The following is a 26,988-nucleotide window of genomic DNA, read 5'->3' as shown; positions in this document are numbered from 1 at the left end:
TAGATTTTCAGTAGAGACCCGGGGAGATGAGCTCTGAGGAAACAAACAAAATCACATATACAAAAATTAATGTACACAATGAACATTGCAGTTGCAGTACACAGAATACTCAGAGGCCATTCGTTCATAACATAGCGCAAAATATACAGATACAATTAGTACAATACAAAATGTAGTTGCAATACAAAGAAAAAGATGGCAGCAGAATTACACAATATTAGTATACAAGTAGTCAAATAAAAAGTAGGAGCTGAAATTATACAATATATTAGTAAAAGTAGTCTCCTTAATGAGATTCTGAAAATTTAAGTAATAGTACAGTAGGACAAAGGTAAGTTAAGAAAAGGAACTTTATTACTGAGAAGAGGATGATAGGTTGAACCAAGTAAGAAGAGCTAGTTGATCAGTCAGGTTTAGTACAGGGGCACAACCAGTGTGTTCTGAGGAAAAAAGTTTCAATTTGGTTTTAGGGTAATATAGAGGGAAGAGAAGAACGTTAGGAAAAAGGTTCCAGGATTTTCCAACAGTATTAGAGAAGAATCCCCAGCCCTGTTTGATTTACAATTAACAAAAAGTTTGTGCGATGATCGTAAGGTCTTTAGATTGTTGTAGGGGGAGACTAGGATAAATATAGGGGTATTGGTAGGTTGGTAAAGGGTTTTATGGGCAATGGTCAGTTGGTGGTGGAATTTAAGCTGATTTTGTAATTTAAGCCATCCCAACTGCTTTAGATTAAAGTGGTGGGTTTGGAAAGGGTTACCTGTAGCAAATCTGTTAGGTTATTGTAGGAGTTTTCCATTTTATTAAGGTTGTTTTTAGAGATGAGTATATATGGGTGAGGCATAGAGGAAAGTAGAAGTTAGATGGGTGTGAGCAATAGTTATTCTAGCTGCAGGAGAGAAGGGTTTGATCCTGTAAAGAGAGCCTAGTTTTCTATTAACAGATTTTAGAGTATTGTTAATTTGGGTGTCGAAGTTAAGGTAATCTCTGGTGATATCTAGTAGTTTGATAGTTGGATCTAGGGATACGAGAATACCATCATTGGATGTTACTGTGAAGTCTACTGGGGGGGGGGACTTAAAAGTAGGAGTAAAAGTTTAGTTTTTTCGGGGTTCAGAAGGAGACAGCGCTATGTAAACCATTGTTCAACTGTGTTAAAAACATTTTGGGTAAGGGAGTGAAGTTCAGATATATATGCGGCTGAGCATAAGTGTGGAATTATCTGCAAATTGTATGCATGTAGCTTGGGGGATTGCTAGGTGAAGGTAGCTGAGAAATACAGAAAAAGTACAGTTTTGTACCTACCATAAATGTAGATGTCCGAACTGGATAGCATCTGCAGTCATAACAAATGGGTTGTCCTGTCGTCAGGCAGCCCTTCGGTCGGCCGGATTCCAAAGTCTGGGTCTGGCTTCGGCTGATGTCGCACTTCACCCGTCATCTCTGCTGGTCTTCGGGTATAAAGGCATCAGCCGACGCCATTTTCCTCTGTTTCTTGCCCCAGATGCCAATTGCCCTCTTGGAAAGCTAAATTTTGGATAGATGCCAATGTTTCCAAAATAGTAGAAGGCAAACAAAATAAACATGTATGTACATATATACAAACAAATACACCATAAGAGACTCCCCCCCCAGCTAGCTATTAGGAGGGTAAATACCCTAGGAGCATCACAGAGGGGAAGGAGGGAGGGTAATCCTGACTGCAGATGCCATCCAGTTCGGACATCTACATTTATGGTAGGTACAAAACTGTACTATGTCCTTCATGGATGCATCTGCAGTCATAACAAATGGGTAGAATACCATAGCCAAACTAGGGGAGGAGGAATAAAAGTTATGGTGTAGTCAAGATCCCTTGCAGTACAGCAGTGGCAAACCCTGCTCGGGATCTAGAATATAGAGGTAAATTATAATGCTTGGCAAATGTATGCACGGAGGTCCAAGTAGCCGCCTCAATAATGTCCTTGGTTGCCACTCCTCTTAAGAAAGCTGTGGTAGTGGCTGTAGCCCTTGTTGAATGAGGTCTTATGTTCTGTGGAATTGGTTTTCCATGGTAGGAGTAACAGAATCTTATGCAATTTCCTATCCATTTGGAGATTGTCTGTTTGGAAATTGCTTTTCCTTCCCTTCCTGTTGCATAGGCTACAAAGAGCTGGTCAGTTTTTCTGTTACCTTTGGTTCTGTCCAGGTAGTAGCGTAACTGTCTATGTACATCCAAGGTATGCATTATTCTTTCACCTCTGTTTTGTGGGTTTGGAAAAAAGGTAGGTAGGTGGATTGCCTGGTTTAAAGACACTCTGGATACCACCTTAGGCATAAATGCAGGGTTAGTTCTCATGGACACCCTGTCTTGATGGAAGATTAGGAAGGGTTGCACTGCCATTAAGGCCTGTAGTTCTGAAACCCTCCTTGCTGAAGTAATAGCCAGTAGGAAAGCAGTTTTCCATGACAGGTGTTGTAGATCTGCTGTTGCTGCTGGTTCAAACTGAGGGAGTGTCAACTTTTCTAGTACAAAATTCAAGTCCCATGCTGGTAATGGTGGTTTCCTAGGAGGTTTTACATTCTTGATCCCTCTGAGGAACTGCCTGAGTAGAGAATGTGAATAGACAGGAGGATCAAAGCTGTATTCTGCTGAAATAGCTGATGCATGTATCTTGGAGGAGGAATAGGACAGGCCTGTATGTAGAAGCTCTGCCAAGTACTCCAGAATGTTAGCAATATCTATGTGCGACACATCTTTTCCTCTTTCAGTACTCCAAATGACGAACCTTTTCCATTTTCCTGCATAGTTCCTTCTTGTTGAAGGTCTGCAGGCTTCAAGGATAATGTCTTTAACCCTTTGCGAAAGGTCTGGGTTAGTTACTGCTATGTGATGTTCCAGGCAGTCAGTTGCAAGGTTTTTAGGTTTGGATGTATGATGTTGTAGTTGTTCTGAGTTAACATCAGAGGCATCAGGGGTATTGACCAAATTTTCTCCCGAGACATGCTCCTCAGCAATGGGTACCAGTGCTGTCTTGGCCAGTTCGGAGCTATCAGAATTATCCTTGGACGTTCCTCTTTGATTTTCAGTAGTACCTTGTGCATCAAGGGAAGAGGTGGAAATGCATATGCTGTCAGGCCTTTCCAGCTGAAGGATAGAGAGTCCACCTTCCATGCAAGTGGGTGGAATGTCCTTGTGCAGAATTTTTTGAGCTGGTGATTTTGTGGGGAAGCAAATAGATCTATTTGTGGCATTCCCCATTTCTTTGTGATGGCCTTGAAGATGTCCGGGTGTAGCATCCATTCGTGAGCATCCGAGGTGGTTCTGCTTAAAATGTCTGCTAGGGTGTTCTCTTTTCCCGGTACAAATATTGCATGTAACTGGATGTTGTAGCTGAGAGCCAGATTCCAAAGGTCCAAAGTCATTCTGCATAGGGGGTAAGAATGAGCGCCTCCCTGTTTGTTGATGTACCACATGACTGTGGTGTTGTCTGTCCTTATCAAATGGCCTTCTTTGAGGAATGGTCTGAATTTTTGGATTGCCAGTTTTACTGCCAGCATTTCTCTTTGGTTTATGTGTAGATGCAGCTGGTCCTGAGTCCACAGTCCTTGCACGCATTTGTCCAGCATGTGTGCCCCCCATCCTAGGTCCGAGGCGTCTGTTGTGATGGTTTGGTTTGCTTGAGAGTTGTGGAAGGGCAAGCCTGGGTTTGACTGGCATGCCCGCGCCCACCATAGGAACTCCTGTTTTAAGCATGGGATTAGTGGTATTTCTGTTTCTAAGCTGTGCCTGTGTTGAGACCATAAATTCTTTAGGTACCACTGTAGCTTTCTCATATGCAGTCTGGCATGTGGGACCAAGATTATGCATGATGCCATGAAGCCCAAGGCCTGCAGAACTTTTCTTGCTGTTAGTTTGTTCTGCTTTGTTAATGCCAAGAAGTAAAGAGGGAGCTCTTTTTGTTTTTCTGCAGTTAGGAATGCCATCTGTTTGACTGTGTCCAATTCCGCGCCCAAGAAAGTTCTTGTCTGGGATGGTATCAGCCTTGACTTTTGTAAATTGACTGTGTATCCCAGGGCTTGTAGCAAGTAAATGACCCTTTGCTGTTGTCAGCTTGCTTTTGTTGTCCGCTTGTAACAGGCAGTCGTCCAGGTATGGATAAATTTGGATTCCCTGTACTCTGCAGTGAGCGATTACTGATGCCAGGCATTTTGTGAATACTCTGGGCGCAGTAGATAAGCCAAAGGGCAATGCTGAGAATTGATAATGCTCTGATCCTGCAAGAAATCTGAGGTATCTTCTGCAATTTGGTCGAATGGGGACGTGCAGGTATGCCTCCTTGAGATCTAGAGTTACCAGCCAACACTCCTTGCCCAGCATGGGAAGAAGTTGCTGTAGGGTCAGCATTTTGAATTTTGGGACAATGATGTATGTGTTGAAGATGGACAGGTCGAGAATAGGTCTCCAGCTTTTCTCTTTTCTTGGTACTAGGAAGAGTCTGGAGTAGAATCCTTTGCCCTGTTCTGTTCTTGGTACTCTTTCCACAGCTCTCATCTTTATTAATTCCACTATTTGGTGAAGGGCTTCTAGTTTTTGATTTGGGGGCAGGTTTGGCATTCCTCTTTTTACTGGTAAAGTGTGGAAGTGGAACCGGTAGCCTTGGTCTATGGTTTGCAAAATCCACTTGTCTTTTGTGATATAGTGCCAATTTTTCGAGAATAAGGCTAACTTTCCGCCTAATGGTGCTGCTATTTGCTCCCTGGTAGGCGGAATCAGAGCCAAGTCACTGTGATCGTCCTGTTGCAGTGGCAGTGGTTGTGTCTGTGCCTTGGTTATTGCCTTGCCACTGCCGTCCTCTGTAGGCACCTCCTCTGGATTGATTTCTGCCCCTAGAGCGTCTGTTCCTGCCCCTTTGTGATCTTGGAGTCAGGAAAGGACCAATTTTTGGCAGGCCAGTTCCTGCTAAACCTTGGTGGCTGAACCTGTAGGAAATCTTTAACTATTTGCACAGATTTTGCCTTCTCTTCCATTTTCTTCATTACCTGCTGGGCAGGTTCCCCAAATAGACTGGCCTTATCCATAGGAGCATCCATTAGCTTAGCTTTAACATGATCCGGTAAGACCTGTTCTTTCAACCATGCATGTCTTCTTATCACTGTGCCAGTCATGGCTGATCTAAATGAAGCCTCCAGTGCATCATAGCCACATTTTAAAGAATGGTTACTAACCTGTTGGATGTTATTTACCATTTCTAATACATATTTCTTATCTAAAGATTCATCAGAGGACAGTTTTTTAGTTAACTGATCAAGCATAAACTCTTGGTATTGGATCATGTGAAACTGACAGTTTAAAGCTCTAGCTGAGAGAGTAGCAGAGGTGTAGACTTTTTCCCCATCTCTAAGGACCTGGATTCCCTTTCAGCGGAATAGGGTTTTTTGCTGTGGTCGAGGCTACTGCCTTAGGCCCCTGGGATATAGTTTCGGGGTCTGCAAGTGGGGCCTTGTATAGGTGGTGATGAGTGTCTGGCACCCTGTAAAATCTATCTGGTTTGACAGGGGCTGGAGGTAAAGAATCAGGTGCAGTACAGACATCATTAAATGCATTGTCCACAACAGACAGGACAGGAGGTATAGCTAAGGGCCTATGTTGTGGTAAGTGTAGAAAAGTCCTAAGCCTTTTTCTTGAATCTGAGAAATCTTGTCCCTGCCATTGGAAATGTTCTCTCATGGCATGTAAGGTTTCCCCAAAGGAGAATTCCTCTGGTGGAGAGGCAGCTGGAATGGATTCTTCAGCATCTGAATCCTCAATTGGAAAAAGGAGCCTCTGGCTGGTCTGTAATGTCAGTCATTCGCAGAATCAGAGGACACAGGCTCGGGGGGCTCTGCTCTAGGTCTCTTTTCTGGGGGCTGAGAAGCCCTGTCTGGGTGAGATTGGGATCCCCTAATTAAGGATATTAAATCTTCTGCCAGAGTAAGCATTTGTGAACTAGTAGTGGGCCTGAGAGAGGGTGGTTTAACAGGCACTGATTTAGCTGATTTTGCTGCTTTAGCCCCGGCAAAGGCCTTAATAGACATGGCTGCAGGAGGCCTAGCAGCACCACGTGCTGGGGTAGAGATATCCAAAGGGATGGTGTCTGATAAATCAGTAGGAACCACAGTTGTAGGCAAAATTTCTGAGGCTGATTCAGGTAAGGTAGCAGGAGCCTCAGTAGTAGTCATGGATTCGGCTGAGGATTGACCAGTTTTCTCGGTTTCGGCCGAAACAGAGACACTCATGCTTGCTTAAACGTGGTTTCGGCGAAACTGTGGACCGAGTGTCGGTCTTTTTCTTTGCGTTTTTTAACAATTTGGGTAGTCGGAGGATCCGATGGCATAATGTACGCAAAATCTGAGCCGAAAAACTGTTCAGCAAATTCCGACAGACGCCTAAGCGTTCGTCGGTTGAAGGAAAGCACAGGCGAACAGGCTGCTACGCCGTGGTCTGGGCCTAAGCAAGGCAAACAGTAAGAGTGGAAATCTTTATGAGGTATTTGTTTCCCACAAGTTAAACAGTTATTGACTTTTTCTGACATCGGCTGAGGCAAGAAAGAGTCCCCAACGGGTACTTAGCTTTTTAGAAGTCTTGAGTAGTATTCGCAGTAGTAATCTCTGGATCTGACCGACCGGCACTTGCGAACAGCTTCTGCTTGGGCGCCACGCAAGAAAGACTGAGGAAAATGGCGTCGGCTGATGCCTTTATACCCGAAGACCAGCAGAGATGACGTCGGGTGAAGTGCAACATCAGCCGAAGCCGGACCCAGACTTTGGAATCCGGCCGACCGAAGGGCTGCCTGACGACAGGACAACCCATTTGTTATGACTGCAGATGCATCCATGAAGGACATCAGGAGAGGTCCTAATATGGACCCTTGAAGAACACCAATGTTAATGGGCAGATGGGTAGACAGAATGTTATGTCAAAGTACAGTCTGTTGTCTGTTATCCAAGTAGGACTGGATCCATTTTACAGCTAGTACATCTAGTGACAGGGATTTGAGGATATTTATAAGTATCTGGTGATTTACCATATCGAATGCCTTAGACAGATCTATAAACAGTGCAGAGGAAAGCATACGGAGGTTACGGGTTTTTAATACAGTCCGTAAAGAAAAGGAGGGCAGTAGTAGTGCTGTGGGTAGGTCTGAAACCATGTTGAGAGTTTGAAAGCAAGTTATTTTATATTAGGTGGTCTAGCAATGGTCTGTGGATGCATTTTTCCACAATCTTTGCTAAGGGAGAAAGTAGGGCTATGGGACGGTAATTGGAGAGTTCATTAGAGTTTCCACCCTTGTGAAGTGGGATAATATGGGATACTTTCCAGATTTTAGGGATGTGTCCTTCACTGATGGTTCTATTGACGAGAATGGAAACGGGATAGGCGATGGATTTGGCTGCCTTTTGTAGATATTCAGCGGGTAGTTGGTCTGCTGAAGGAGTGCATGGTTCCAGTTTTTGGATAAGGCTAACAATATATGTTGTTGGGACTGGTTGGAAGAGAAATGGAGGGCATGGGTTAGAGTTGGATATAGTTAAGTTCTGAGTAGATAACTGACTGGCAAGAGTTTGAAAGGCCTCAGTGAAAACGGTATCAAAGGCATTAGCAGTCTGCTTGGGGTTCTCCTGGTCTGTGCCTTGTGGGTTTGGTGTGTTGGATTGACCTGGGTGTATTAACCGATTAATATTCGCCCAGAACTTTTGTGGTTTATTATGGTTAGTCTGCTGGAATTGTAGGTAGTTTCTTTTGTCAGGCAGTATAGCTTTAGTTTCATTTCTCAGCTGTCTGAAGTTTTGTTGGTCTACTGGGTTTTCAGTTAAACGAGATTTATTCCAGTATTTATTTCTGAGATGGATTTTTTGCCTGGTTTCTTTTGAAAGTCATGGGGCAGATTGAGTACTCATTCTAACAGAGCAGGTTGGTACATGGTGGTCTAGTATGGCTAGGAAGTTAGAATTAAAGTAATTAACAGTTTCCTCCAGTGTGAGGTATTTTAAGGGAGACCAGTTACATACTCAGTTCTCTCTGGAAGAAATCAGGGTTGAAGCTTTTCTTGGTTCTAATTGTCCTAGTTATGGTTGGATTAGGTAGACTGAATTTAAGCCTGATGTAGGTTAGTGAGTGGTCACTTACATCAGGGAGGGTTCCAGCTTCATATGTCTGGGGATGATTATTTAGGAGAATCCAATCTAAGGTACTTTCTTATTAGGCTTGTTTATCCTGGTAAAGGTTAGAGAAAAAAACAAGGTTAATATGGCTGGTAGGGTGGCTACTGCTACAACACTTCCAATGTTAAAATCACCTAGGATTATGGTTTCTTGGAGTAAATTTTGGGATAACCAACAAAATGATACTTTCTATGGTGGCAATGTTATTACCAGGAGGAAAACAGATACAGATAATATAGATGGATGTAAAGTTGAAGCTTGGTAATAAGAATTTCAGCGTTGGGAGTCTTGAGGTGGTTTATAGTCGTAGGTAGTTATCTGTAGCCCAGATTTAAATAGGATAGCTACACCACCACACTTTTTGGCTGCACGGTCAAGTCGCAAAATATAATAACCGGGTGGGATGACTTCATTGCCTTTAGTTACAGGTTTTAACAAAGTTTATGTTAAACAAAGAATGTCATAAGGAGTAGACTTCCAGGACAGCATGGAGTTGTGCAACTTTGTTATTAATGCTACGTATGTTGAGGTGAGCTACTAAGAGTGAGTTAGGTGGTTTGGTAAGGAAATGGATAGTAGAGGGGTTGGGGTTGAGGAGTTGAGTGGTAGCAGTTGTTGGGCCTGGGTTTGGGTGAATGTCTCAATCTTTTAAAGAGAAGAGAGGTGTTTTGAAGTCTAGGATTTGGGAATTTACTATATAGAGGTAGATATTTTCTGGGATTCGGAGAGTCATATCTAATGTGGGCTATCCTATGGTATTTTGCTAGTACACAGCTGGGTGTAGATGTTATGTTGACATGGCTAGTGAAAATAGGTAGAGAAGAGGTAGATAGCTTACAGAGATAGAGAAGGTGTGAATATGAGTGTTCATAGCAGGTTAGTAGAAAAGCTAAAGTTAGAGGTGGTAGAAGTGTAAATATGAGTAACTTCTGTAAGAGGGCTGGGGTGGGTAGCTTACACATCTGGAAGGGCAAGTTGTTAGGTTGCTGTTATAGGCTCGGAGGTATACTAGGTGTGGAAAGGAATACGTGGGAGAGATAGGGAGTGGTAAGTGAAAGGAAGGAATTGGAGTTAAGTGGGCCAATGGTGAAGGGTTTGTGATTGGTGGAAGAGGGAAGGGGTGTGGTTAGATGGTATAAGAGTAGGACCACTGGGGGTGGGTGAGATTTGGGGGTAGGGGAGCAAAGTGAGCAGCTAGAGACAAGTGAAGGAGAAGCTAGAGACAAGTGAAGGAGAAGCTAGAGACAAGTGAAGGAGAAGCTAGAGACAAGTGAAGGAGAAGCTAGAGACAAGTGAAGGAGAAGCTAGAGACAAGTGAAGGAGAAGCTAGAGACAAGTGAAGGAGAAGCTAGAGACAAGTGAAAGAGAAGCTAGAGACAAAACTATCAGCAATGCTAGTAACGGAGGGGAAGTTAAGCAAGTCAGGTGTGGGAAAGATCACAGAAAACAGAAGTATGAGAAAAAAACAGGTGGGTGTAGATAGTTGCAGTAAAGGCTAAGTGAGAAAATAAGAGCAGGTCTTGGACTTAAGAGATGTAGTGTAATTACAGAAGAAATACAGTGCAAGAAGGAGATAAAGGATGGGATAAGGGTGCCATCTAGTGGGCAGATCTAGTATTGAAGGTAAGTATGCAAGGGAGCTAGCTGGTTTAGAACTAGGGAAAGAGTGTTATTATTAAGAGGAGGTTTGTTGGATACAGGGCAGATGGGGGTAAAGGCTGCTGGCTGTTCAGGCTCGTAGTGTACTTTAGAACCTCTGAAGCAATAGTAGACGGTAGTCAGCTTTACAAGCAGGACTTAGACAACCACATACTTTGCTTCCTTGAGAGAGGGTGCAGGGAAAATAAGGCTGTTAAATGAGACCACAGGTATTTCAATAGGGTCCTTTGTCACCCGGTAGGCTATCAGGAACAGCGCAATGGGGAGCTGAGTACTTGAGGGAGAGAGAAACGTGGAGGAGAGAAAAAAAGGAGTTCACACATAGCAGGTAGTTATGAAAATTAACCAAAAAAGCTTTACATGAAGACAATAAAGTAGCTTATATTCATGTCCTTATTTTTGAAAGAAGCTATTGGAATCACTTTTAAGCTAGTAGTACTGTGGCAAAGTAGTTTATAATCATTTAGAGGAACTCTGAAACCAGGTTTACTGAAATTGGGAGAAAGAAAAAGCAACTTAAGCTTCTAATATCCAAATATAAACTAAACCAGCAAAAATCAACTGGAAAGCTACCTTAGAGAGAAATTACTGTACTACTCATTGCAGGGACAGTGAGTTTACAGTGTGGAATACAACATTGAAAAAAAGAAAAACTATCACTTAGAGATGCTACACCTGGAGGGCTTTCAGCTGCAATCAGAGCAAATATGGCATCCAGGGTTTTTAAAACCTTTGGTGTGTTGTACCTGAGCAATCACTTGGGGGGTGGGGGAAGGGAGGGGAAACCTTCAACTGGAATTTAAAGTAGCAGGGAAGAATCCAAGGGACTCTGCTAAACCTGGTTAATTATCAAGGACAGCCAAGGAAATAAGGTAAACATACAGGCACCCTTGTTCAAGGACTGGAAGGTTTCTCCAAGAAAAAGTGTGTGTAGGAATACACCACAGGTGGAAGTTGTATGCTGCTTACTAGTCTGCAATAACAGATTTTATAGTTCATAGTCTTAGTACTAAGCCAACTGCCCTTGTGAGCCATTTTAAGCCTAGCCAATTGTCTCTTGCGAGACTCAAACCCTGCACCTTGTGTTTGTAAGGCAAACACCTTACCCATTAAGCCACCCTCCCTTCCCCTTTGCTCATTGTTTGCTCATAGGTAGGTACTAGGCTATCGGCCCTAGGGCCCATACAAGCCTAGCCAAAATATGTACCCTGGCTTCCGCCACCCAAGAAAATTGTTTCCCTGTGCCCCTGTCGAGCAGAGCCACAGATGTGATCACCGGGGTGAATTTCCCCATTTCCCATTCAATCAAGCTTTTTCTTGAAGAGTGCTAATGAGGAGTTTTGTTTGACATGGGTAGGTAGTCTATTCCGGAGTATGGGAAGTCTCTGGGACAGGAATCTATCCCTCCAGCATGTTCTGTTTATTGTGGGGACAAGGTTTAGGTCCCTAGAGCGTGTAGCTTGGAGCGATTGGGATTTTTTTAACTGGAGCATGTCCAACAAGCTCTGGGTTTGACACAGCTCTGTACGTTAGGCAGAGATCACCTCCGAGTAGGCGATATGCGATGGAGTAAAGCTGTAGTTTTTTGAGACAGTCTGTGTAGGGCATCTGTTTGAGGCCAGTAATCCTCTTTGTGAGGTATTTCTGTGGTCTTTCCAGTTGTTGTAGAGGTCTTGTGAAGTACATACCAAAAGGGGTGTTGTACTCTATTAATGGGTCTAATGAGTGATGAAGAGGTGAACAATGACCTCTTTCTGGATGAGAATCCTTTTGTGATAAGATGAGCCACGTAGAAGGATTTCCTGACTACTGTGGTGACGTGATCAAAGGAGAGACTACTGTCCACCTGTGTCCCAAGGTCTCATCACAATTTTCGGCATTAAGTAGACTATAGTTCATGGGTACAAAGTTTTTACCAAAGGGGATGACAAAACACTTTTTGGCATTGAGCTTCAGGCCATGGCTTTGACACCAGGTATCTGTCTCAGTGAGGCCCTTTTGTAGTTTGTTCACATCGTTAGGAGTTTCGATTATGGCTCCCAGTTTGCAGTCATCTGCAAACTTTGTTAGCCAAAGACCTTCTGTGTTAGCCTGCACTTCAGAGAAGTAGATATCAAACAGGAAAGGACCCAGGACTGAACCCTGTGGTACTCCACTTGTCACAGGTCTGAAGTCGGATTTGGAATCCGCTACTTTCACAATGTGGGTTCTGTCCGTGAGCCAGTTGGCAACCCATCTTGTGACACAGGGATTTATACCTAGTTTAGTGAGCTTATCTAATTCCAGAGTGGGGGATGGTGTTGAAAGCCTTGGCGAGATCTAGATAAGTTGTGTGAACCATTTTACCCTCATCTATGGCTTTGGTGACTGCTTCAAAGTCGTCAATCAGGTTTAGGAGACATGATCTGCCTTCTACAAATCCAAACTGGGTAGGGTCCAGAGTTTGGAGATTACCAATGTCTTTGTTTAGGAGTTCCACGATGATACTTTCCATGGCCTTGCAGACCAGGCTGCACACAATGTAGCTAAAGATAAAAGCAGGTGGAGACTTTGCACCTCTGTTTGGTGTTTAGTGAAGAACAAGTACTGAGGAGGAGGGACTGAAGGCTATGACTATTGAGGGGATAAATACCTTCACATACAACAAATTATCAGTGAAACAGAATGAAATGGGTGGGGGTGGGCTAAGAGGAAGAAGGTTTGCAGCTATTGCCCCTGGGGTATGCACTCTAGCTGACTAACAGATTTTAACAATGCATAACAGTAGTTACAAAAGCTGGCACCTACACTACACAAGCAGCAGCAGCAAGGCTCCTGGAGTTAAACCAGGGGCTGCAGTCTATTTTTGGATGATTGCTTGTTGAGTTTTCTTTGCTTTTAGCTGGAATGAAAGGATTCCTTGCTCACACAAGTGGGGGGAGGGACCCAAAGCAATCAGGTCCTCAGTGGCTTAGAGATGCTACACCTGGAGGGCTTTCAGCTGCAAAACTAAGCACACTGCTAATAACCCTATGACACTATTAAGTACAACACCAACACACTATTAAAATATATGAGGATAGGGATTGAACGGCCAAAGGCCTAAAAGCAACCGCTCCAAAAAGGACAAAGCTCAAACTCTAAGAAATGAAAGGCTAAACAGCCCAAAAGCAGTAATGTAAATCTGTGGATTACAAAACAGAAAATTGCCAAAGAGGTAAATATAAAACAAACTGGCCTGAGCTCTCCAACGACCTCCGATCTGTTGTGCAGTAGCAAACTAGATCTGAGGTAGGACAGAGCATCATGGGATAGGGACCTGCTCTCGAGCTACTCGAATCTTCAGCTAGTAAAGCAGCCGACTGAGCCGATGGATCGTCTCTGAACCCATGTGTAAGAATGAACGGCGAGATTGAACTTCACATCAAGCTTTTCAGCCATACTATTAGAAAGATAACCTTAATAAAAAATGTTTATAAACCCTCAAACCCACTCACCACACTCGTACAGAAAAACACTGTGGGGGGGGAAGCTACAACCCACACCACCGTACAAACTACTCTAACCTTAAACTCACGCACCAAGCGAGGGGAGGAGAAAGGGGACCTATACTAACATGGGACAGAAAATTGAAGAAAATTACTCACCAAGGTTTTACCAACTGACTAATTGGAGCTCAAGAGACATGATGCTGAAGCAATTCGCAGCAAACCAGATCTGGGGATGGAAGGCAGTGGAGTTTGGAGCTCTGAGCTGATGCTAGTAAAAGTTGCTGGCTCGGACCCGATATGGATCCGTAACCCACAGATTGAAGACCAAATGAAGTAAACTTCTTCAGATTTTGGAGGTTCACTTATGGCCAAATTTGGTTACACTATTTGTTTTCATTCCCTAACCTGCACGTCCAAAATGGGCAGTACACTTTCCACTAAAATTTGCACCAGACTGCTGTACAGATAAACTCTGCCAGTAACATCCATATTTTATGTTTGTCCCCCAACCCAGGCCAACTTGGTCCAAGAAATCAACTAGCAACTACAGTACATGAGCATTTAAAATGTTCAACAGTACCAACTGAAGCTTCCTTTTACTGCGCAAGGCTCAATACCTCATCAATAAAAAACATCCATACAATGTAATAGTTTAAAATTTGCTAAAATAATCCTACATAACCGCAGTAATACAGCTAACCTTACATTACAATGTTCTAGTACACTGTGCAGTTACAACATTAAAAATGGTTCAAGTCTTGCTGCAAAGACTAAAGTATCATTCTGACATGCCTCTCCTACACGAGCTCACCTTTATTTGTATAGGAAGGCTGCCTTTGACAGTACGCAACAAGGTCTCTGTGGGTTTCTCCTTGCACATCAAGACCAACTCCAAATCCATATCAGACTTTATAAGCAAACCCTTTGCAACCAAACCAATTCTTACAACACCACTCAGGACTCTCCCAGACTGATCCCTATAACAAACAAAAAAAAATCTTGTTAGTAATGCACCACTTACAAATTCATGTATTTGGCATTTTTAAAATGTACATTCTAATGTCTGCCAGTTTTCCTTTTATCAAGCTTGCCACAACCAAAATCATTTGCGTTTAAATTTCAAAGTTACCAACCAACTGTACAGCAGATGATGCTGAACAGAACTAGTTACAGATTCAACTTTAGGAAATTACACATGGCACCAAACATGAGAGTTGTGTTTCAGTTTAAGTTGATCTTCAATACTTTACCATGTTCAGGCTGTGCTAGTTAATACTGGCTATATACACTCCCTGTCTAGAAATGGCTGCATCTCCAGTATTGTTTGGCATTCATGTGAAATGCTTACAGACCTAAAAACACTTGTCTGCAACAATTTTGGACAATATTCCTGTGATGCGAGGTAGTGCCAGCTATGCCAAAGAGTAGAGCAGTACACGTGCAAGATATGCCAGCATAGCTAGCTGGAGTTTTGTAAAAAAAAATTGTCAATTATATCAAACTGATTTGTACAGGTGCTGGTGATTTGTAAGGCTGACTTAAAAATGTACCAGTGGGTCCTGCTGGACATAAAAGAAATGTACATTTATGTTACACTGCACTGTTGTAACCAAGCATATATGTTAGAGTATGCTGGAAGGGAAAGCGATTAAGCTCAGCTTCCCTTACGAAAAATAGCCAAAAATTAAACTACTTGGTTTAGGCCATAAAGATTTTATCTCTCAGGCCTGAATGCAGGCACAGACGCAATGGCTAGGAAAGGCCTGTGCTCTTTGTCCTTAGTGGTGAACCAATTACCACCCCAGGGTGCTAGATAATGGCTAGTCAGTCTCTCCAGGAAGAATAAAAGTATTACAATTGTTTTACAGTCTACAGACTCCTTTACAAAGCTCCAAGTATGTACTTGAAGCTGAACCAGGGCCTAGCACAGATGTCGGCAGGGGGTAGTGTGGGAACCACAGAATCAGGTGACCAAATGTGTCATCATTCTATAGCCAGCAGTAAAATTTTAGATATTACTGAGATGGTGGTGCTGTGGTGGAGCTGTGGTAGTGTTTTCGCCTCACAGTAAGACGCTGTCCGGTTCGACTTAGCTACAGCGTCTTCTGCGTGGAGATGTGCATGAATGGGCATACCTTCGTTGAAGGTTGTGTCGCAGGGCTGTTAACTAGACACGTAAAAATAAACTACCAATCATTAGCGGACCAGAGTTCCGCTGTGGTGACCCCTACCCGGGAAAAGCCGAAGGACAAACAGATGTGATAGAGGACACACAGCACTGTTAATGGAACGGATAGACACTCATCCACTTCATATTGCTTCTGCAAGGAACTTACTATGGAACAGCAATTCCTCAGTTAGAAAATAAAGTAAGGTTAGTTAAATACAGTTTATGTATCTTTTCATCTGTGTCTTTTTACATCTCCTGTGAATTGAAACTCTGGTGTTTATTGTAAATACAGTATTTTCATACTTACTATTAAAAATCTAAACCTTCCATTTTTTCTTTTTTTGGTAAACCGTTTAACCTTTGACAGTAATTGCTTTTATTTGATGACATTGTGGGCTTCATGCAGCTGAAAGCCTTGCTGCATGGTTAATACTACCCATTTGTATAAGTATTAAGTTGAGAGAGTGTAACTGGCTCCTCCAGTAAAAGCCTCAAGGTAGCTGGCTGGTGGCAGTGAATTTACATTATAGTCTGGGCAGATTGGGTATAGTGGGCAAATCTGTGCCAGCTTTTCCCGGGTGTGGGAAAAATCAAATTTGTCAGCTACATGGAACAGGGACACAGAGCAGATTTCTGCAGAGTGAAAAGAGGAGGCTTGGAGAGGAAAACCCAGCCCCAGGATTGGAGTGTGCTCTCCATGTGCGCTTCAAAGAAACTGTGCTTGGTGCGGAAAGCTGCAGGTGAAAACATTATGTATCCATTTTTGTTTTAAGTGAACATCCCCCACCAATGTCACTGGTGAGGATTGCGACTCACTTGAGTAGGGACGTTAACTCCTTATTTAAAAACTCTGGTTACATTGACAGTGAATATATAGTTGCTGACAAGTGCAGAGAAAATCTTGGTTTTACTACATCATGTGGCCTGTTCAGGCCTGATATTACAAAAAGCATTCCCTGACATCTTGCCAAGGAGGGAGGGGGGGTCTGTGTGATGACCACTTCTGTTCACAGAAAGTACAGTTTTGTACCTACCATAAATGTAGATGTCCGATAGGTATGCATCTGCAGTCCTAACATATGGGTTGTCCTGCCTCAGGCAGCCCTTCGGTCGGCCGGATTCCAAAGTCTGGGTCTGGCTTCGGCTGATGTCACACTTCACCCAACGTCATAGCTGCTGGGGTATAAAGGCATCAGCCGACGCCATTTTCCTCTGTTTCTTGCCCCAGATGCCAGGTGCCCTCTAGGAAGGCTAAATTTGGATAAATGCAAATAATTCCAAACAGTAGAGAGCAAAAAAAAAAAAAATATATATATATATATATATATATATATATATATATATATATATATATATATATACACACACACACAAACATACAAACAAATACACCATAATAGATTCCCACAGCTAGCTAAAAGAGGGGTAAGTACCCTAGGAATACCAGAGGGGAAGGTGGGTGGGTAATCCTGACTGCAGATGCATACCTATCGGATATCTACATTTATGGTAGGTACAAAACTGTACTATGTCCTTCAAGGATACATCTGCAGTCCTAACATATGGGTAGAATACCATAGCCAAACTGGGGGAGGGGGTACTAAGATAAAGATGGTGTAGTTAAGATCCCTTGCAAAACAGCAGTTGCAAAACCTGCTCGGGATCTGGAATATAAGGGAAGATTATAATGCTTGGCAAATGTATGCACAGAGCTCCAAGTAGCAGCTTCTAAAATGTCTTTGGGTAGCCACTCCTCGTAGGAAAGCTGTAGTGGTGGCTGTAGCTCTTGTGGAATGAGGCCTGATATTTTCTGGAGTTGTCTTTCCATGAAAAGAGTAGCAAAATCTAATGCAATTTCCTATCCATTTTGAGATTGTCTGTTTTGAAATTGCTTTTCCTTGCATTCCTGTTGCATATGCTACCAGAAGCTGGTCAGTTTTTCTGTTGGTCTTAGTTCTGTCCAGATAGTAGCGTAATTGTCTGTGCACATCCAAGGTATGTAGTAGTCTTTCCCCCCTGTTCTATGGGTTGGGGAAGAATGTAGGTAAATGAATCACTTGGTTCAATGATACTCTGGAGACCACTGTTGGCATAAAAGTAGGGTTAGTTCTCAGAGACACTCTATCCTGATGGAAGATAAGGAAGGGCTGTACTGCCATTAATGCCTGTAACTCAGATACCCTTCTTGCTGAAGTGATTGCAAGCAGGAAAGCAGTTTTCCAAGATAAGAACTGTAAGTCTGCTGTTGCTGCTGGTTCAAAAGGGGGGAGTGTTAACTTTTCCATCACAAAGTTGAGATCCCATGTAGGCAAAGGTGGTTTCCTTGGAGGCTTTACATTTTTGATTCCTCTCAGGAACTGCCTGAGTAGAGGATGAGAGAAGACAGGAGGATCCATGTTGTATTCTGCTGAAATTGCTGATGCATGAATCTTAATGGAGGAGTAGGACAGGCCACTGTGGAACAGTTCTGCTAAGTATTCCAGGATGTTTGCTATGTTTGCCAATGAGACATTTTCCCCTTTTGCTGCAATCCAAATGAGGTATCTTTTCCATTTGGCTGAATAAGTCTTCCTTGTGGAGGGTCTGCGAGCCTCCAGGATAATGTCCTTAACCCTCTGAGATAAATCTGGGTTATTTTGTTTTATGCAATATTCCAAGCAGCTAGCTGTAGTGTTTTCAAGTTTGGATGTAGGAGGTTGTAGTTGTTCTGTGTTAGAAGTAAAGGACATAGAGGTAGAGGCCATGCGTGTGTCCGAGACATGCTTCTCAGTAGCGGGTACCAATGTTGCCTCGGCCAGTCTGGAGCTATCAGGATTATCCTTGGCTGATCCTCTTTGATCTTTCAGTAGGACTTTGTACATCAAAGGAAGAGGTGGGAATGCATATGCTGTCAGGTTTTTCCAGCTGAAGGAAAGGGAGTCCACCCTCCAAGCAAGTGGGTGGTATGCTCTTGTGCAGAATTTCTTCAATTGGTGGTTGTGTGGGGAGGCGAACAGGTCCATCTCTGGTAGTCCCCATTTCTTTGTTATGGTTTTGAAGATATCTGGATGCAGCATCCATTCGTGAGCATCCGTGGTAGTTCTGCTTAAGGTGTCTGCTAGTGAATTTTCTTTTCCTGGTACAAATCTGGCCTGGAGTTGAATGTTGAGATTCAGGGCCACATTCCACAGGTCCATTGCCATCCGGCATAGAGGATATGAGTGTGTACCTCCCTGTTTGTTGATGTACCACATGACTGTGGTATTGTCCGGCCTTATCAGCAGGTGACCTTGAAGAAATGGTCGGAATGCCTGGATTGCATGTTTCACTGCCAGCATCTCTTAGATTTATGTGTAGGTTCAGCTGGTCTTGGGTCCATAGGCCTTGTATACACTTGTCCACCATGTGTGCCCCCCAGCCTAGGTCTGAGGCATCCATGGTGATGGTCTGGCTTGGATGAGGTTTGTGGAAAGGCGATCCTCTGTTCAACTGACAGGCCTGAGCCCACCACAGGAATTCTTGCTTCAGGCATGGAATTACAGGAATATGGGCTTCTAGACTGTGCTTGTGTTGAGACCATACATTCCTTAGGTACCATTGCAACTTTCTCATATGCAGTCTGGCATGCGGAATCAATATTATGCAGGATGCCATGTAACCCAGTGCTTGCAGGACTTTCCTTGCAGTAAGCAGAGTCTGTGTTGTTAATGTCAAGAAATAGACTGGTAGTTGCTTTTGTTTTTCTTCTGTGAGAAAGGCCATCTGAGTTGATGTATCCAGTTCTGCACCCAAGAATGTTATCCTTTGGGATGGTACTAGTCTTGACTTTTGCATGTTGACTGTGTATCCCAAGGCTTGCAGCAGTTGTATGACCTTTTCCAAATCTTTTGTTAATTTTGTCTTGTTGTCCGCTTGTATTAGGCAGTCGTCCAGGTATGGGTAAATTTGAATTCCCTGAAGCCTGCAATGAGTAATTACTGATGCCAGGCATTTCGTGAATACTCTGGGCGCAGTAGATAAGCCAAAGGGCAATGCTGAGAATTGATAATGCTCTGATCCTGCAAGAAATCTGAGGTGTCTTCTGCAATCTGGTCGTATAGGGACGTGCACGTATGCCTCCTTGAGATCTAGAGTCACCAGCCATGACTCCTTGCCCAACATGGGAAGAAGTTGTTGTAGGGTCAGCATTTTGAATTTTGGGACAATGAGGTATGTGTTCAGAGCGGACAGGTCGAGAATAGGTCTCCATTGATTTTCTTTTCTTGGTACTAGGAAAAGCCTGGAGTAAAATCCTTGGCCTTGTTCCATAGGCGGTACCTTTTCTATAGCTCTCATCCTCAGTAGGTTGTTGATTTGTCAGAGCGCGTTTGTTTTTTGGCTTGGTGGTAGGTTTGGCATTACTCTCTTTTTTGGTAGAGTGTGGAAGTGAAACCTGTAGCCTTTGTCTATTGTTTGTAAAGTCCATTTGTCTCCTGTAATGTAATGCCGGTTTACGGTAAATAAGGCTAGTTTTCCGCCCAAGGGTGCTTCCAGTTGTTCCCTGGTAGGCGGAATCAGAGCCAAGTCATTGTGTCTGTCCTGTGGAAGTGGTTGTAGCTGAATCTGTGGCAGTACTTCTCTGGTTGTTAGGCTGCCACTGACGTCCCCTGTAGGCACCCCTGGATTGACCTCTGCCTCTTGGGCGTCTATTTCTGCCTCTCTGTGCTCTGGAGGAGTCTGGAAAGGACCAATTTTTCGAAGGCCAATTTCTGCTAAACCTCAGAGGTTGGACCTGTAAGAAATCCTTGACTGTTTGGACAGATTTTGTTTTTTCTTCCACCTTCTTTAGAACCGGTTGTGCAGGGGAGCCAAACAAACTGTTTCTCCATAGGAGCATCTAGGAGTTTTGACTTAACATGGTCTGGTAAGGATTGTTCTTTTAACCAGGCATGCCTTCTAATCACTGTTCCAGTCATAGCTGATCTAAAGGAAGCCTCCAGTGCATCATAGCCACATTTTAAGAAACGGTTACTGACCTGCTGAGAGTTATGTACCAAATCCTGAAGAGACTTGTGGTCTATAGGTTCAGGAGAGGACAGTTTTTTATTTAGCTGGTCTAACAAAAATTCCTGGTACTGAATCATGTGAAATTGACAGTTTAAGGCCCTGGCCGAAAGAGTAGCAGAAGTATAAACCTTTTTACCCCATCTCTCTAATGCTCTAGATTCCCTTTCAGAGGGGAGAAGGTTTTTGGCAGAGGCAGCTGTCACAGCTTAGGGGCCCTGAGAAATGGTTTCAGGATCTGCAACAGGAGCCTTATACAAATGGTAGTGTGTGTCCGGGACCCTGTAATATCTGTCAGGCTTGGCAGGGGCCGGAGAAAGAGAATCAGGGGCAGTACAGGCATCATTATATGCATCATCAACAACTGTTAGTACTGGAGGAATGGCTAAAGGCCTATGCTGTGCTAAATGTAAAAAAGTCCTTAGCCTTTTCCTTGAATCTGACAAATCCTGGCCCTGCCATTGAAAGTGTTCCCTCATAGCATGTAAGGTTTCCCCAAAAGAAAATTCTTCAGGAGGAGAAGCAGAAGGAATTGAGTCTTCTGCATCAGAATCCTCATAAGGAGAATATGGGCCTTCCTGAGGGTCTGTAATATCTGAGTCAGACGAGGAGTCTGTAGAAACAGGTTCTGGGGGTTCAGTTCTAGGCCTCTTATCTGGAGGGGGTTGAGAGGCCCTGTCTGGGTGAGGTTGGGATCCCCTGATCAAAGAAATGAGATCCTCAGCCAAGCTGAGCATTTGGGAACTAGAGGAAGGCCTGTGTGAGGGAGTTTTAGCAGGTAAGGCCTTAGAAGATTTAGCTGCTTTAGCCCTGGAAAAAGCCTTGATAGACATAGATGCAGGGGGTCTAGCAGCCCCACATGCAGGGGTAGATATGTCTAAAGGAATAGTATCTGATAAATCCTGGGTGCCTACTTCAGTAGGTGTAATTTCAGTCGCAGATTCAGCCATGCTCTGTGAGGCCTCGGCTATCGGAGGCATGCTTTCGGCCGAAGGAAGAACAGAGGACTCTGTTTCAGCCGAAACACACTCGCGGTTGGCCTAACCGTGGTTTCAGTCGAAACCGCGGACCGCGAGTGTCGGTCCTTTTCCTTACGCTTTTTAGCTAATTGTGTAGTCTGAGTCTGACGGCATTTTGTATGCAAAAGCGGGACCAAAAAACTCCTCTGCAAACTCAGACAGATGTCTAAGCGTCCGTCGGTTGAAGGAAGCACAGGCTAGACAAGCTGATACGTCGTGGTCTGGGCCTAAACAAGGAAGGCAGTAAGAGTGGAAATCCTTATGAGGTATTTGTTTCCCACAAGTTAAACAATTATTTACTTTGTCCGACATCGGCTGAGGCAAGAAAGAGTCCCCAACGGGGTACTTAGCTTTTTAGAAGTCTTTGGTAGTAGAAATCTCTGGATCTGACCGACCGGCACTTGCAAACAGCTTCTGCTTCAGGCACCGCGCGGCAAGAAAGACTGAGGAAAATGGCGTCGGCTGATGCCTTTATACCCCAGCAGCTATGACGTCGGGTGAAGTGCGACATCAGCCGAGGCCAGACCCAGACTTTGGAATCCGGCCGACCGAAGGGCTGCCTGAGGCAGGACAACCCATGTTAGGACTGCAGATGCATCCTTGAAGGACATCATTTAGTTGCCATTTATCAGTTTACAAGACTTCAAAACAAATTTCAGGCCCAAAAAAAAACAGGACAGTAAACAAGAAAAATCTCATACACAAGGTTATCCGAACTTTAAGTTTTTGCTATAAAATAAAGCTCCAATTACTATCTTAAAGACTGGGCATTTTTCTCAAGAGTCAATTAACAAGAAAATGACTTGCATACATGAACTGAAAGTACAGTTTTGTACCTACCATAAGTGTAGATGTTAGAGTGCTAATACAGCTGCAGTCATAACAGATGGGTTATCCTGCCGTCAGGCGGGTCCTCGGTCGGCAATTCCAAAGTCTAGGTCCAGCGTCGGTTGTCGTCGCTTCTTCCCTGATGTCAGTGCGGCAAAGGTATAAAAGAACCAGCAGACGCCATTTTCTTCAGTTTTTCTTGCCCCAGATGTCGGGTGCCCCCAGAAGGAAGGCAAAACATAAACTTATGTAATAATGCAATGCAATATAAATCAAAAAAACAGTAGTGTGCAAGCAAATACACCATAAAAGAATACCCCAATCAGGTTGTACGAGGAGGTGTTTGTCATAAGGCCTGTCCCAAGAGGGGATGGAGAGAGGGAAACCTGGACTGTAGCTGTATTAGCACTCTAACATCTACATTTATGGTAGGTACAAAAAGTACAGTTTTGTACCTACCATAAATGTAGATGTCCGATAGACATGCAACTGCAGTCATAACATGTGGGTTGTCCTGCCTCAGGCAGCCCTCGGTCAGCCGGATTCCGAAGTCTGGGTCCGACGTCGGCTGATGTCGCATTTCTCTCTGACGTCAGAGCGGCTGGAGTACATAAGCATCAGCCGACACCATTTTCTTCAGTGTTTCTTGCCCCAGATGCCAGGTGCCCTCCAAGGAAGGCTGTAATCCAATTGGAAGACAAAAACAGGATTCCAAACAAATAAATGAGCAATAAAACAAATACACCATAACAGATATCCTCAGCTAAGAGCAACAGGGATAGGAGTGGACCCTAGGCATACAGGGGTATGGAGGGAGGGAAAATCCGACTGCAGTTGCATGTCTATCGGACATCTACATTTAGGGTAGGTACAAAACTGTACTATGTCCTTCAAGAATGCAACTGCAGTCATAACATGTGGGTAGAATACCATAGCTTAGCTGGGGGAGGAGGTATGCTCTAGGAAAGAGATGGTGTGGCAATCAAACCCTGCAGGACTGCTGAAGCAAAGCCTGCTCTGGATCTGGAATATAGAGGGAGATTGTAGTGTTTGGAGAATGTATGCACAGAGCTCCATGTAGCAGCTTCTAGAATGTCCTTGGTAGGCACCCCTCTTAAAAATGCTGTAGAGGTGGCTGTAGCTCTGGTGGAATGTGGTCTGACATTGGCTGGAACAGTCTTTCCATGAAAGGAATAACAGCATCTGATGCAATGTCCAATCCATTTAGAAATAGTCTGTTTTGAAATTGCTTTTCCTTGGACTGCAGGGGCGTAAGCTACAAAAAGTTGTTCAGACTTCCTACTGGCCTTGGTTCTGTCCAGGTAGTATCGAAGTTGTCTGTGAATGTCCAAGGTATGCAAAAGTCTTTCCCCCTTATTCTCAGGATTGGGGAAGAAAGCAGGCAGATGAATGGCTTGATTTAGAGAAACCCTAGATACCACCTTTGGCATAAAAGTAGGGTTGGTCCTTAATGAAACCCTGTCTCTGTGGAAAATAATAAAGGGTGGTATTGCCATTAGGGCCTGTAGCTCCGAAACCCTTCTTGCTGAAGTAATTGCCAACAGGAAAGCTGTCTTCCATGAGAGAAATTGCAAGTCAACTGAAGCTGCTGGCTCAAAAGGAGGTAGAGTCAGTTTTTCTAAGACAAAATTGAGGTCCCAGGCTGGCACTGGGGCCTTTCTTGGTGGCTTAATGTTCTTGATTCCCCTGAGGTCTTAGTAAGGGGTGAGAGAAAACAGGAGGATTAGTGTTGTATCTAGCTGAAATAGCAGATGCATGTATCTTTATGGAAGAATATGAGAGGCCGTTCTTTAACATATCTGCCAAATATTCCAAGATAAGTGGGATGTTCAACAATGATGCATCATGTCCCTTGCTGGTATTCCAATTGCTGAATCTTTTCCACTTTGCTAAGTAAACCTTTCTGGTTGATGGTCCTCGAGCCTCTGTTAGTATCCGCTGAACTTCCTTGGAGAGAGATAGGCTGAAGTTATTTATGGGATCTCCCAGGCTGTTAGCTGCAGTGTCTGAAGGTTTGGATGCAGTGTTTCGAAATTGTGGAGTCAAAAATAGACGCCACTAAGGTTGGGCCCACCTCCTGGTGTGACATATGCTCCGTAGTAGTGGGTACCAGTGTTGTCTTGGCCAATCCGGAGCTATTAGGATTCCCTTGGGCTTCTCTGCTTTGATCTTTAGTAATACTGAGGTCATCAGTGGCAGAGGTGGGAATGCATAGATTGCTAGGGAGTTCCAGTTGAATGAGAGGGCATCTATTTTCCAAGCTTTTGGATGGTATGTCCTTGTGCAAAATTTTGGTAGAAGATGGTTGAGGTGAGAGGCAAATAGGTACACTTCTGGCTTGCCCCATGTCGAAGTGAGTTGTCTGAAGGCCTTCGGATGTAACCTCCACTCGTGTGGATCTGTGAAATTCCTGCTTAGGCTGTCCGCCAACACATTGTCTTTTCCTGGAACAAACTGGGATTGTAACTGGATGTTTAGGCTCAGTGATTTCTCCCAAAGCTGCATTGTCAGTCTGCAAAGGGGGTAAGAGTGGGTGCCCCCCTGCATGTTTAGGTACCACATCACAGTGGTGTTGTCTGTCCGTATCATTAAATGGCCGAGTTGGTGTTGAAAAGCCTCGATGGCATGCATTACTGCCAGCATTTCCTTTTGGTTTATATGCAGATGTGTTTCCTTTGGAGACCATTGTCCTTGTATACACCTGCCTTCCATGTGCGCCCCCCCATCCAAGGTCTGAGGCGTCTGTAGTCATGGTCTGTGTTATCTGTGGTTTTTTGAATGACATACCCGTGTTTTCCTGGCTCACCGAGGCCCACCATAGGAATTCCTTTTGAAGGCATGGAATGAGTGGTATGATTGTCTCCAAGTTGTTGCTGTGTTGAGACCAAATGCTTTTTAGGTACCATTGAAGCTTTTTCATGTGTAGTTTTGCTAATGGAACCAGTAGAATGCAGGATGCCATGTAACCCAGGGCCTGTAGGAATCTCCTTGCAGTCATCTGGGTGAGTTTTGCTAAACCTTTGAAGTAAGGAGTTAACTTCTCTTGCTTGTCTTCTGTCAGGTAAGCCATCTGAGAGGCTGTGTCTAGTTTGGCTCCTAAGAAGATTTGCTGGGATGGCTGCAGTCTTGACTTTTGGAAGTTGACTGTGTATCCCAGAGCTTGAAGTAATCGTATGACATAATCCAGGTTTTTTGTCAACATCAATTTGTCGTCCGCTTGTATGAGGCAGTCGTCCAGGTACGGGTAAATTTGTATACCCTGGAGCCTGCAATGAGCAATTACTGAAGCCAGGCATTTTGTAAATACTCTGGGTGCAGTAGATAAGCCAAATGGCAATGCTGAGAATTGATAATGCTCTGGCCCTGCAAGAAATCTGAGGTATCTTCTGCAGCTGTGTCTGATAGGGACATGCAGGTATGCCTCCTTGAGGTCCAGAGTAATCAGCCACGACTCCTTGCCGAGCATGGGAAGGAGTTGCTGTAGAGTCAGCATTTTGAACTTTGGTACTATGAGAAAGGTGTTTAATGCGGACAAGCCCAGTATTGGTCTCCATTGAGATTCTTTTCTTGGAACAAGGAACAGTCTCGAGTAAAACCCCTGTTCTTGTTGTGGAACTCTTTCTATTGATTTCATTCGAGTCAGCAGAGTGATTTGCTTGATAGCCTCTGCCCTTTGATTTTGTGGTAGGTTTGGCATGCCTTGTTTTCTTGGTAAGGTATGAAAATGAAACCTGTACCCACGGTCTATAATGTCCAAAATCCATTTGTCCTTTGTCAGTCTGTGCCAGTTTTCTGCAAACAGAGATAATTTCCTGCGCAAGGGAGCTTCTAGTTGTTCCCTGGTAGGCGGTAATAGAGGAAAGTCATTGAGTTTGTGGTTGTTGGGCAGGTGAAACCCCTGCGTCACTTCTTTGGTTTCCTGGCTGCCATTGTCGTCCCCTGTAAGGGCCTCTGTATTGGCCTCTTCCTCGGCCACGTCTGTTCTTACCCCTTTGAAACTTTTCTGGATTAGGAAAGGACCAGTTTTTTTTTGAAGGCCAATTCCTACTGAATCTGGGGGGGGGTTGAACCTGGAGGAAATCTTTCACAGTCTGAACTGATTTTGCTTTTTCTTCGATGGTCTTTAACACATCCTTAGCATTTGCACCAAAAAGCTTGTTCTTTTCCAAAGGTGCATCCAGAAGTTTTGCTTTTACATGATCTGGTAGAGGTTGATCTTTTAACCAAGCAGGTCTACGAATCACTGCCCCTGTCATAGCTGCCCTACATGAAGCTTCCAGTGCATCATATCCACACTGCAGGAAGTGATTGCTTACTTGCCGAGTGTTATGTACAGCTTCCTGCAAAGTCTTCCTGTATAAAGGATCAGGGGAAGCTAATGTTTTTTGTAAATCTTCCAAGAGATAATCCTGATATTGTAACATATGAAAAAGGCAATTTAAAGCTCTCATAGTTAAGGTAGTGGATGTGTAAACCTTTTTGCCCCATCTCTCTAATGACCTTGCTTCCCTGTTGGAGGGCAAAGGATTTTTTGAGGTGGAGGCTGAAACTCCTTTAGGCCCCTGTGAAATAGTTTCCAAATCAGCAGTATGGGCCCTGAATAAATGGGAATGAG

At 43.9% G+C, this 26,988-nt stretch overlaps 1 protein-coding gene across 1 annotated transcript in view; it reads right to left on the bottom strand.

Annotated features, from left to right (window-relative positions):
- The window catches only part of LOC122790608, a 1,229,598-nt gene that overhangs the window by 1,031,990 nt on the left and 170,620 nt on the right, over positions 1 to 26,988 (bottom strand). Inside the window, exon 4 of the mRNA XM_044058134.1 lies at positions 14,125 to 14,290. Within this exon, the coding sequence (XP_043914069.1) occupies positions 14,125 to 14,290 (166 nt within the window). The remainder of the gene's footprint in view (positions 1 to 14,124; positions 14,291 to 26,988) is intronic.

The sequence above is a fragment of the Protopterus annectens genome, chromosome 16.part0 (assembly GCF_019279795.1).
Source record: "Protopterus annectens isolate FY-2018-M chromosome 16.part0, PAN1.0, whole genome shotgun sequence".
In the NCBI taxonomy this organism is placed as follows: Eukaryota; Metazoa; Chordata; order Ceratodontiformes; family Protopteridae; genus Protopterus; species Protopterus annectens.
The sequence above is the reverse complement of the archived record's forward strand: the minus strand, read 5'-3'. Positions and strand labels throughout refer to the sequence as shown.